This window comes from Pelmatolapia mariae, linkage group LG13, assembly GCF_036321145.2.
Source record: "Pelmatolapia mariae isolate MD_Pm_ZW linkage group LG13, Pm_UMD_F_2, whole genome shotgun sequence".
Taxonomy (NCBI): Eukaryota; Metazoa; Chordata; class Actinopteri; order Cichliformes; family Cichlidae; genus Pelmatolapia; species Pelmatolapia mariae.
Genome location: NC_086238.1, coordinates 17,309,879 through 17,322,426, shown reverse-complemented (window position 1 = coordinate 17,322,426; position 12,548 = coordinate 17,309,879). Strand labels below are relative to the sequence as shown.

The window sequence follows — 12,548 nt, the reverse complement described above, 5'->3', positions numbered from 1 at the left end:
ATGCTGTGTCTGAAATTTTAATTTCAAATTTGAAAGAGTCCTCACACTTCATGCAAAGGCTAAAAATTGCTGAACTGTTAATTCAAGTGGGAGAGACTACCATGGCTGAACTGTCTGTTTGGGAGCAGTTTAAGCTGTGGAAACATTAGCTGAGCTGAGCTTGAAGTCTCTGTCCTTGATAACTTTCAACATGCACTAGTTACATGCAGACCTCCATAACATACTATGACTGTACCATTAGGTCTGCACATACACATTAAACTATGTCATTTTACCCTGCAACCACTAAATAAAATTTGCGTTGAGTAACGCTATCACTGACTTTAAAAAAAAAACACAACAGTTGTGAACTTTTAAGTCAGACCATGCTGCCAGAAGTCACAGTGTGGTCTTGGCACATACCTATGCATACACACATGCACAGAGCAGCTACAGTAGCGTGTGCAGTGGAAAAAAGTTTGAACAGTTTTGCATTTGTGGTGTAAATTTGTCAGAAGCACCCAACAGAGGCATTAATCACAGCAGGTCGACAATCTGTGAATCATTATCCACACGCTGTAGAGATGAATACCTCTTGACTCGACCCTTTCAATATCCTGCAAAGCGCTCCATATATTTGTTCAGTTTATGTTACGCTGCGATAATCTATATGTCATTAGAGCACTCTGTGGTGGACGAGTTAATGATCCACAGTGACATTCGGGATATGGCATAAAGCTGCTGCATGTACACATGGCAGCTATTTTCTTGATGTACACTGAGTAGAAACGTTTGAGGGTTTTACTTTCTCTCTATATATTTTTTCTCTTTTGTAAAGTTTTGGAATGACGGACACATCAGCTCAGTGGCCCTGAGGGGAGCCCAGATCATTGTGTCCTCTTTGCCCTCTGACCTTACATATCATCCACTGACAGCTCCTGCTCCTTCCTTCACAGCTCCTAGGGGCTATTTTAACCCTCCTCTGAAGACACAGTGATGCTTCTGGAGGCTTTGAGTTTAGGATCATGTAGCGGAGCAATGGATACCACAACACACCCATGCACCTCCGCTCTTTGTTTGATACGTTTCCTCTATCTAACCACTAGATACTGACCACAAGATATATCCACCCCAAGGTGAAGCCTGCTGATGCAAAACTGGCCATGTTCCTCTTACAGGATGTATGACTCCTCACACATGACACATTCCCACAGGAAATAGGTTAGTGGTTTCTCTTGAACAACACATCAGAACTGTTAAGTTGAAATAAATATACAGCTGTGCAAAGTAAAGGGGAAAAAAATGTGCATTTCTGAGATCGTGGAAGGATTTATTTATGCATTTATTTGTATTTTCTTTTATATTTGTCTTTCATTCTGTAAAGTGAGCTTTTGCAGGTATGCTGGCAGCTCAGGCACAGGCTTTGAAATCCAACACTGTCTGCCTCCAGCAGCCCCGGGGAGCCCATGAAGGTGAGGTAATGGGAAGAATGGTTTAGGAGCTATCTGCGGTGGGCAGCAGGGTGGAATAGTGGTTAGGAACCCGGATCAAACGGCGTAATTTCCACTGCCTTTGGATCCTTTCTGACATTAACTGCCCACCTGTCAGGAGCCGCAGACTTTTGCCATGCTTATTAGAACAGTGAGGTGTGGACTGACTCAGGATTTTTTTTACCACTATGTGGTGTGGGGACAGTGGACTTGGATTACTGCTGGGTTTAAGGCATTATACACAGACACAATAGCTTTTTGGTATTATCCATCCTGCCACAATACAAGGCTTTGGAGTTGGATAGAACAGTAGCAGTAGTAGTAAAGTAGTTTCAGTAGTTAGTATGTGTGGATTTTTACACAAATCTCTAATCAGTCTAATGGTAATCCCCATGCAGCTGAATTATAGCACCTAAGGCTCCTCACTCGTGGCAGAAGTAGAAACTAATTAAAAAAAGTCCACTTCTGCTATCTGTGCACAGAGCCTTTCAGGTTTATTTGGGTAAATAACCGACTGAGTGAACTGCATGGCACAGATATTTGTGGAGCCTGTTTGGCCGTTGCTATGTGAATATTTGGCTTGTTAATGAGCGTGCCACCAGAAGGCTTTCTGCAAGGTGAATTAAAGCTCAGATAACTTTCTGGGAAGATATCTGAAATTGCAAAGTCTGGTTGTAATACTCTTGGGGGCCAGGCGAAACCTAGTGGCAAAAAAACCCAGAGAAAAATATTAAAGCTCACATACCCAGGCTACACTGACAAATGACCTTGATTTAAGGGGAGTATTGCTAAGTACTTACCATGTGCAGGCTTTGGCACAGAGAAATCTGACATCACAGATGTTAAGAAGCTTTAGCCTCACATCTTACAATAAATCATAGTCATCTTGGGAAATAAAGAGTGAATTTGAGATCTGTTTTTTGTTTTCTTTTTTTGGGAGAAAGTTGGACTTGTTGTTTATCTCCCACATGGTCTTTGAACAATATGTTAGATTCTTATCAGTAGTGCTTGGCCTTTTGGCCAAGGGGTTCTCGGACAATATATCATACATCCCCCGCCTCTACAGCTGTCAATGTGCCTCCTGGGCTGGTGCCACATAGTGCAATAAGTGGGGAGAAATTTCCTCATCTAAGCCCCCAGCTCCCCGCCACTCACACTCACACAGCCCCTACCCTTCCCTCCAACCAGAAAGGGCCCTTTTGTCCTGGATTGTTGGTAAGCTCTTTGCATTTCTGTGCCCTCCATGTGCTGGATAAAGGGTGGAGGGTGCCCAAAAGACATCTGTCACGGAGATATGGTGAGAATGCATCTCTGTGATATGGATATTAGTTCACTTCATATTCATTCAAATTGTTCTATATTGCCTTTGATGGAACAATCCTCACAGTTATTCCACATTAATACAGTACCTTCATGCCCCCTGGCAATACGTCTATTGTTCCAGTTGCACAGTGGTTGTATATGAACAAAATCATGGTGTTTACAAAAAACCACAATAACCATATATCATAACATTACCATAAGACTGAGAACAAAACATAGTTGTGTTTTGTGTGTGTGTGTGTATGTTTTTTGACACATTTTTACTCTTATACATGGTCATACATTGGAGTTACATTGACACAGAACATATTGATCCTGTTAATGGATGATTTGCGATCTTTATTGTCGATTACTTTCAGCTCTTTCAACCATTCCATCATTATTTTTAAACCATCAGCTTCACCAAACTATCTATTTTACCATTTATCCACTGCTTTAACCTAGTTATCACTACTGTGCCTTACATTCACTTCATTGTTTGCACTGCTTATCCATTTTTAGCTCTGTATTCATGCTCTTGCGCTCTCAGCACATGGTGTTCAGGTGTTACAGCTGAGCTTTGTTAAAGCAACCCACAGTCTTTCTGCGCTTTCCCTGCCAGCAAGTGCCCCCGGCTGGGAATCACTTCTGTCAATGATATGCCCACAACATGACAGTTTGGACAGCATGGTTGCTAATTACATCATAACGCATCGAATGCATCCACACACACCCTTGATTTGGTACAACTGGCAAGGCCTTGGCTACTGTTACATAACCCATCTGCTGTCTTGCTGCAGGGTGCTGACAATCACCTTCCAGTCAGGAGAGCCGCCTCCCTCGGCGCTACGCTTTACCTTGCCCTGCCCTGAACCGCACCGTCCACTCTGCAGCAGCTACAGCAACATCATGTTGCCATGTTAGCTGAAAGATGCGACCAGTGAAATGTTGACTTTGAAGCCGTTTCAGCGACTGCTGCTGGTGCCAGCGGATCCAGCGGTACGTCAGCGGAGCCCACAAAACAGATGCTGGCGCAGCAGCGTGTCTGACGCACATCACAGCTGGCAGCTCTTTCTGCAGCCAGCCTGACAGGTTACATCAGTTATACAAGCGTTGTTTTTATTTATTTTTTTTAAAAGGGGGGGAAAAAAGTATTTTCACTTTGAAACGACCCAAAGATGCCTTGGTTTTGAGACAAACAGCTTTGCCAGAGGGTTTCTATTAAAAACCTTCATGCGACTGCCAGACTGTGGAGCTCACGCAGAGAGAGGGAGAGATTCCACTTGCAGCGAGCTGATGCAAACGATCAGCAAACTCGGGAACTTTGAATGTACTTGAGCTACTTCAGCTCACTCATAGCCACTGGCACAGCTCATCAAATTGTTTTAATATCTGTTTACTTGTAATCAAAATATGCATTTTACCTTTGCAAGCCTTCAGAAATCACTTTGAAGCTTTTTTGTGAAAGCATGCCAACATCTCAAAAACCTTAAATCCACTGATGCTGTTTATCCTTTACTTTAATGTAACTATGCACTGATATTGATGAATATCTCATGACCGAGTGTGGAATCCACGCAAAGTGCAACATATTTATTTGCGCCGGAGAACACGAAAACACTTGCCAGTAAAGAAAATGAACAATAAATACCCGAGAAAAACAAACTGTTTATTTTTAAATTATTTTCTGTTCACATTAGACGATGAATAAACCATAAAAGGATGGGCTGCATCGTTAAATATTGATCGACTTTCAATGAGAACAGCCTCAGGTTGATGAGACAAACGGAGGCTCGCATAGCAAAGAGCTAAATGAGTCAACAGGGGCACGGCTTCGTTCGCCCCTTTATTAAAAACGGCAGCACCACCTGACTTTGTGGGGAAAATAAAATGATATTTTATACTAACAGAAGAAAAATGCCTTCTGATGTCTCTATAAATCAGTTAAACAATAAAGACCTGTTTTTGAGGCTTTGACATATTCACCCAGAAACTGAACTATTTCCCCGCTGTCTTCCATCTCCCAATCAATTATTCAGCATGCACACCAGTCTGAGGCTGTATGAGAAAGGGAAAAAAAATTAATTGTGTACATAAATAAATGCATGCGACACACCAACTCCCCCAGCAGCCAGGGATGCCTCTAAGCTTAGGTCGCAACCCCGGTTGCGAAGCGCGGGTAGATCCTTTTAATTGTCTCTGGCTGTTTGAACTGTTCCAGCGCTGACACTTAGAAAACTTGTAGTCAGCAAAGAGCCACACGCGAGCTGCAGGGGTTTTTCCTTTTTAGTGGCTCCATACGAAGCTCAATATTAGGCTTTCGACTTTAAACATTCCTGCAGTGTCTCTAAGATGTCTTGTAGAATAGCATTTCTGTTCTCCTTAGACACCTAAATGGGAAAAAGAAACAAGTAAACAAAGAATTTAGAAAGTGTTTGTAGCCTGTGTGAGCAGAATATACAGCCATGCATTAAATACAAAGATTAATATGAAATAAATATAGAATATAATGTCCAATGCCTAATCTCTGACCTGCTGTAATATAAGTAAAATTACCAATGGTTTGTCTTTAAATAAAAAAAAAAGGTTAATTCTGCCTCATGTAATAACTCCCCCACCATGAGAGGGAGTACAGTGAGTAGTTTGCATGACAAAATCCATAACTGAGTCTTCCGTGATGAATTATTTTGACATTTGAGACCTCCCTTTGTTGTTAAATCAGTCACGCATGATTTAGAGTTAATCCTGCCGTAGGACGGGGATAATGCAGGGCAAGGCCCCTGTGTGTTAGTGAGCAGACTGCTTCCTAAGGCCAAGTGGATGCAGTCTTAGCAGAATCCTATAGCTATCAAAATCTCTGTTTTAAAATAGTAGGGAAAGCATACTAGGATTATTTATACTCACAGTGAACACCCTGACGTCCCTCCTGTTCCGCACCTCTTCGACCAGCCCCAGGGGTTTACCTTTAGGGATGGGGATGGTGCCCAGGATGGTGCAGGAAGAGCTATCTAAGGTCTGTCTCACTGCCCTGATGAAAGACTGGCTGAAGAGCTCCATTTTCCCAATCTCATCGATGACAAACACCTTCTTGCTGCTGCTTCCATCCGCCAAACCAACCTGGAGATGAACGATGCAGACATTAAATGGAGTAGTGGGGCTCAAGCTAACGATTACTTTGTCATCAACTGATCTTTAATTATAATGTCAGCAAATCCTTTGGTCTGTAAATCACCAGAAAAAAAGAAAAGAGAAATTTCCTAGTTGCTTAAAATCAAGCACAATCCATCTGAGGAGATATCTATTCGTTTCAGCACTAAAGACTATGTTGGATGCTTAGTTTGGTTAGTTAAGGGAAACATCTTTTACAGGCAGACGCTCGTCGTTTTAATATTTCACGTATGACTGACACCGAAAGCGTTTTGCGTGATGCTACACTGCAGATCTGCTGTGATTACAGAGAGAGTGAGAAGTGAGATGAAAGTGAACCGCGCGCTGCCGAGGCACAGACATCTTTCTTTACAGCGCATGTGTAGGCGTCACTCCAGGTTCACTTTACATGCGGGATTAATCACGGTCAGTGACAGCCAGACGGCACCACGAACACTAAAAATGTCACTGTGGAATTTACGTGTTTGCAAGCTTCCAATTATTCCATCAGTTTTCAGAAAAAAATCAAAGTGGAGGGGAAAAGGGAGTCTTTCGATTGCTGTGATCTACTGATGAGGGTGGCTTTAAAAAAAAGCCCATGTGCTGCTTACTTACATTTCTGAAGAGGGGGAGAGCCAGATTTTCAAATGAAGGCAAGTCGACCACATACTGGCCGACTGTGTACTCCCGCCTGCCGTGAGGCTGGCTGTCTCTACTGTCTCTGCAAGTTAAAAAAGACGTGAGTCAAAACAAAGTGAGAAAAAGAGAGCAGGCAGTTTGAGTGAGGCTGCATGACAACACCGCTACCTGATTCTGGACAGGTGGCCCCTCGCTCCTGTCAGGGTGACCACATCAAAGCCGACTCTCCGGCCTCCCTCCCTGACCTCCTCCGTGTAAAAGCCTTCAACTCCCACTCCTGATGACACTAAAGCCTCGCAGGCTTTCTGGACCAGGGTGGTTTTCCCCACACCTGAAGGCAAAACAGACAAACTGTCAAACAACTGAAATATCACCGTTTCAAAATGAGGGATCCTGCCTTAAGTATTACTATGGTAAAACAATGTATTTAATCCTTACAGCTCTCAGACGATTAGGTAGCGTAATATATTCGTGTAAATCATCAAAATATCGCGTCACTCCATCGTTATAAGAATACTAATAATAATAAACACCAGCAAAACTAAACCAAAAAGGCTGAAACGTTAATTGCGTTTATTACTCGAATATGAGTAACTGGAACAAGCTAACCTTCATTCAAATCAACGTTAATATTGACTTTTTCTTCGCTGGGACTTAAACCAGCTGACTGACCGCTTTAGATTTACAGCGACTTTAGCTTCAGCAGCGCTGGGTGCACTCATTGCTGACTGTTACCTGGAGGTCCTGTCAGAAATACGTGCTTGAACATTGTGGTTTCCACCGTCCAACGTGTTTCTGCACCTCTTCCGTACACAGCGAGTTGACGCATGCGCAGTAAGAGGTAAAACTTCGGACGGCATATTTAATTTTTACATGATTTTTTTTTAAACCAAATCATCTGTAAAAGACAAGTTAAATGGGTACATTTATTTAAAAAAAAATGTTTGCCATAAACAACTTATTTTTCCTTAAAAAATAAAAATGTGTGTTTTATACAACTTTAATACAGAGTTTAACAATGTAATGTTTAAGAACAATAAATTAAAGAGGTCAAACAAATGTAGTGGATCAACAAGTTCAACATTTCCAAGTAAAAGTTAGTGAAGTATACGGTTGAATAAAACTAACATTTTCCGAATTATTAAGGTGCAGCTGGTTAACTCTTTTATGCAAGATGCCTTGTATGGAATGCCAAGACTTATATAAATAATATGGCTTGAAATCCATCAAAAACATAATTTAAATAAAACGTGTATTTTAAAAAGTCTAAAATGCGATATAGATTACTATTTGTTTGAACTTGTGTTGCATTTCTTTGCCTTTGTATTCATTCCCCTATTGATAACATTCTAATTTTTCAGTTTTATCCATTGCAAAGTTATTAGTTTAGGTATGCATTCATGTGTTTGTGATTATCTTCAGATATGTTAGGACAGCCATTTCAATTGTGCATCTGACAACAATGGATTAACATTTAAAAATTTTACTTCACAACACACTTTGACAGCCCGCTATCCGAACACGAAAACAGAAACATATAATGAAATGTAGAAAGAAAATATTGAAATAAACCAACTTTTAAATAGGATGACACATACAAAAGAAAAATAATAGTTACATACGTATGAAGAAAGAAATTTAAACAGATAGTAATTTAAAATACATAAATGAAAGTGGTATAAGGTTGTATCATGCCTGATAATTTATTTACTTGTATACATATAAATATTATTTCCATACAGTCTTTGTTTTCCTTGTCAAATGATATGAGGGGGTAAATGGAAAGTAGCAGGTGGAATTTAAAGGAAATGCCCTGAAATCAGGATCTGCTACGGGACCTGGAGATTTTCAGCTTGTGACTAAATCTGCTGGTTTGGCACTTATATGCTAAATGATTTGCATAAATGGCGCGCTTATAGAGATTTTTCATCCTCTTATATGTTATCTAAAGACTCATGGCCCAAAGCTTAATGCAATTATCTAGTAGCTCCAGTATTAACTGAGTGATTAAGATAAAAAATGATTGCAAAATTTCCAAAAAGGTCTTTATTCAAGAGCATTTGCAGACATTAAGAAAAGGAATTAGATATACAAGTTGATTTCTTTGCTACATACAATACTACGATTCTTGATGTTACCATAGGGTATATTTATATGCTTTTTTCCCCTTTACATAGTGTACCCAGGGAGTTTGCTGGCCACTAGCTCAGAGATATGCTGATACTCTTTCCTGAAATCCAGAGATCCCAGTTCATCCTCCAGTTCCTCTACCTCCTGGGGTTCAACGGAGGACACAGAGTCTGCAGACAATCCTCGAATGGGGATGCTGTGGTTGGCTAACGCGCTCTTCTGACCTCTCGATGACATCAAACTCTCAGTGCCAGAAGTCATTTCCACTCTGCCACTCGCTGACATCTGCTTTCTACTTTGCAGGGAGGCTGACCTGTCTCTGTCACACTCATCAGAGGAACAGCTGAGGGCAGAGGTTTGGGTACGAGGTCGGATGATGTGTGTACCCCTCAAAGTATGCTTTGGAGAGCTGGGGGCTTTGATGGGCACAGGAAGGGTGACTGATCTTCTCTGGACGCTGTCGGATCCCGAGTCAGAGTTCCAAAAGCGAACTGGAGACTTTGGAGTCTTTGCTCTGGAGGGCTCGGGGCTGCTCAGAGGGTCAGGAGAGTAGGCATCACTGGGCTCGAGACTGTTAAAGTCATCAACATAGTCTGCTTCCTCATTTCCATCCCCGCTGGAGTCTGAAAATGAAGACTTTGAGCTGCTGCGTCTGTGGCTTCTTGAAGATTCAATTTTATCTCCGTGCCTGTCAGATTCAGACTGTGATTGATCTGATTCGCTGTGATGCTTGCTCTTGTCTTTGCTTTGGGGAACACTGTCAGTATCCACGCTGGGGATGTGAATACATTTCGAGACTCTTTCAGAAAGAAGAGACTTTTCTGAAGTTGTCAGAGAGCCTCTGCATTGTTTACCCTCGACTTTCACATGCTGTTTTTTCTGTTTTAGTGTGACTGTTTCCTGTAGTGCAGAATCCCGGCTGATGCTCTGCATCACCGTCTCAATATTTTCATTAAAATCAGAGCTCCTCTTTATTACCGACTTCCTTTTTCCAGACTTAATGGTTTTATGACCTAACCCAGTCTTTTCATTTACTTGTGTTTTATTCTGTTTTAACTCCTCACATTCACGACGGTTCATTCTGAGAGGAGAAATCTGCTTCAGCCTTAGATTAAACGTTTTAGTTGTTCCACACACAAGCTTCTTCCTAGGTGATTTACATGAGCTTTTACTCTCAAGCAACATATCTTCTTTTTTGTCCTTTAGTTTTACAGAATCAGGTCTAACTATATGTGTGGAAAGGTTTCTGGAGGAATGAAAGCGTCTCAGATGAGGAAAAGTTTCCTGTTTGGTTTTCTTCAGGGATTTGGTTTGTGCCTTCTGTGGTGTGTTTTTAGCTGAAAGCTCTGTAGAAGCAGGCCTGTATATCCAAGCTAGACTGGGGTGAACAGTCAAGGGCTGGTTGCTGTTTAACTGTGACAGTTCAACGAGCAGAGCGTTTAGCAAAGGCATCTGCTGTAAGGCTTCCCCGAGGACATTTGGAGGCGTTGTGCTTATTTCTTGGTTTCTTATTTTCGCATCATGTCTCACTTCTGAATGCATCGCTGGAAAACTTGGACTTTCCACTTCCTTTTCATCCACGTCTTCCTCTGAACACGAATTTTCAAAAACAGGAGCTTCTGAATCCAGAGTCCATGATTTGTAATCACCTCGTTCATTTACTCCTTTTTCCTCTGCAGAATAGTAAAGATGTGGGGGACAGAATACAGTTAAATCCTCCTCAAAATCATTTTCAGCTTGGTCTTGTGGTCTCTGTTCAGCACCTTCAAACATGTCGTCTTCCTCCTCCTTTCTATCTTTATTTAACAAAACTTCTGCATTTACCTCCCCTTTGCTGTGGGCTTTTCCGCTACACTGTGGGGTCGGTGAGCAGACATTTCCAGAGTCAAGAGGCTGCGATGTAGACTTGTTTGTCTCCTTGACATGTTCTTGTGCTGGCTGCCCTCCAGGCACTCTCTCCCTCCCTGTGATGTGTGGCAGCAGACTCGCTCCTAGACATAACAGTTTATAACTCAGGGACATTGCTCCGACTTTCTCCCCCGCGAGGTTGCATATAGAGACAACAAGCCCCCTTTCTATGTGATAGGAGGGACTAGAAACCCCCCGTTCAGTCACATCCTGCCTGATTCTGTCCATCGCTTTAGCCAGTGATATCAGACAGGAGCCGACTAACTTGGGACTCTCCTCTGTAACATCCAGCACCATACCATACAGCGGGGTGTTGGACAGCTGTACGTGCAGTGAGTTTAAGTCCATTTTGAAGAAACAACACTTTCCTCTGTTAAAGGCGAACATTCCAGGTTTCTCCTTTTCATTGTGCCCGGGGCTGTTACTGCTCCCGCTGCTCTGCTGCTGTGACTGATAAATTAGCAGCGTCGGAAAGTTCAGGAGTGTGATTCCCAGAGCCAACTCGTTAAGGTTTTTTGAATTTTTCTCTATTCGAATATATTCCACTAAAAGCTCCAATGAAAACAGAGTCTCTGGATTATCGCTGTTTTGTTGTCCCGACATTCCGAAAGCTGTTTGGCCACAGAGAACCAAAGGGCTAACTATCAAGCTGTCAGATAATCCGCTAACAAGAGCTTTTAGCTTCCATCGGCTTCCATGGAAACAGCTGTCGCGAGGGTTTTACGTCAGAGCGCGAGATTTGTGGGAAATGATGTTTCTCTACATACGACGCGGACTTAATTAATTAGCCAGTCGACAATTTCGGGGGAGGTGGGTTTTTTGCGCGTTTTATTTTATTTTCTTAAATAAAATAGCTATTACTTAAATTTGGAGCGCTTGTTCACAAGTTTAAATCAAGAAGCATAGAAAGCACAAAAACCGATAGACGCGGAAAGAAAAGCGATATTCAGGTAGTTCGACGGAGTAACTTTCCTGCAGTTCACCAGATGGTGCCACTGTGGGGCTTATTGGACTTATACCCTAAAATAGACTTGTGGCAAATAGCAACAAGGCCACCAGACTTAGTTTGCAGGACAGTCTCGTTAGACGCCTTTAGGTTCTTGTGGAGGAGGGGGGTTTATCTGGTAGTCTTCTTTCAATATTAACCTACAAACCTATATGTATAGGTCATCACAGGAGAGCGGAGTTGCGGTGGGCGGAGCCTCGCTGCGTGTCGTCATCACGCAGAAAGGTGCTGGATGGGTATCGCTATGGTCCGTGCTACTTCAGTCTGCCGGAGACTGAAAGAGGGAGATGTGAGAACGACTACGGCAGCTTCAGCTGGTTTTACCTTTTACGGATAACTAACGCCGTTAACAACCGGGACAGGACACCGGCTCGGATTTGAAGGTAAGGCCTGCACGCTCTTTTTCGTTCTACCTCTGAAGGAAGGTAGCAACAAAGTAAAAAAGTGAAGCTGGGGAACTAAAAGCGGGGAGCGCTGCACACGGGCAGAGTGGCAGAGGCGTACAAACTCAGCTGGCACGTCGATGGTAATGGTGAACACAAAGGATAAAGTTGATTTCAAGCACCGATGGTGGTGCAGTCCGAGCGAGGGCTGGAGGTTATGTTTCAGCAGTGGACTTTATGTATATATATATATAACCTATATTTGTCTCTCTTCCTTATGACTTATGCTGCTGGTCACTTTAACTTGATTCCTGTTTGTTTACTCAGGACATTGCAAGCTTTACAAATAAAGCCGTTTCAGTGTAAAACATCTTTATTTTAACATTCTTGGAGACAGAGTGCAAGCTTCTTATTTCGGTGTGATTTTGAAGGAACGGTGTGTTTGATAACGTTTACTTATGGTAGTGGTGATGGTTTGTGATGGGGGGACGTGGGGGCACAGTGGACTGGAGTATTTTTGAATGAATCTGTTTTGAGTGGCGTGCTTCCATTAAAACGGTGGGG

At 42.3% G+C, this 12,548-nt stretch overlaps 3 protein-coding genes across 5 annotated transcripts in view; 1 reads left to right on the top strand and 2 right to left on the bottom strand.

Annotated features, from left to right (window-relative positions):
- Positions 1-4,363: 4,363 nt before the first annotated feature.
- Positions 4,364-7,379, bottom strand: ntpcr (nucleoside-triphosphatase, cancer-related). The gene is made up of 5 exons (XM_063491671.1): positions 7,293-7,379; positions 6,726-6,888; positions 6,534-6,639; positions 5,676-5,888; positions 4,364-5,161 (listed from the first exon to the last, which is right to left on the bottom strand). Exons 1-5 carry the CDS (start codon positions 7,324-7,326, stop codon positions 5,084-5,086), a joined length of 594 nt encoding a protein of 197 aa, XP_063347741.1. The 5' UTR covers positions 7,327-7,379; the 3' UTR covers positions 4,364-5,083.
- Positions 7,380-8,224: 845 nt separating this feature from the next.
- On the bottom strand, positions 8,225-11,279 carry map10 (microtubule associated protein 10). Its single transcript, XM_063491466.1, has one exon. It carries the CDS (start codon positions 11,196-11,198, stop codon positions 8,727-8,729), a length of 2,472 nt encoding a protein of 823 aa, XP_063347536.1. The 5' UTR covers positions 11,199-11,279; the 3' UTR covers positions 8,225-8,726.
- A 552-nt stretch (positions 11,280-11,831) lies between these two features.
- Positions 11,832-12,548, top strand: part of LOC134640493 (signal-induced proliferation-associated 1-like protein 2) — an 81,012-nt gene continuing 80,295 nt past the window's right edge. For 2 of the 3 annotated variants that reach the window (XM_063492323.1, XM_063492324.1), the window contains exon 1: positions 11,832-11,984. The gene's annotated coding sequence lies outside the window, so the exon portion shown is untranslated. The remainder of the gene's footprint in view (positions 11,985-12,548) is intronic. The other variant, XM_063492322.1, reaches the window with a different exon arrangement.

Excerpts from the sequence above, each read along its gene's own strand:
- ntpcr (XM_063491671.1), bottom strand. The coding sequence starts at position 7,326 with ATGTTCAAGCACGTATTTCTGACAGGACCTCCAG. Across the intron at positions 6,889-7,292 it reads ATTTCTGACAGGACCTCCAG|GTGTGGGGAAAACCACCCTG; the intron begins GTAACAGTCAGC and ends TTTTGCCTTCAG. Across the intron at positions 6,640-6,725 it reads GGCCACCTGTCCAGAATCAG|AGACAGTAGAGACAGCCAGC; the intron begins GTAGCGGTGTTG and ends TTTAACTTGCAG.
- map10 (XM_063491466.1), bottom strand. The coding sequence starts at position 11,198 with ATGTCGGGACAACAAAACAGCGATAATCCAGAGACTCTGTTTTCATTG.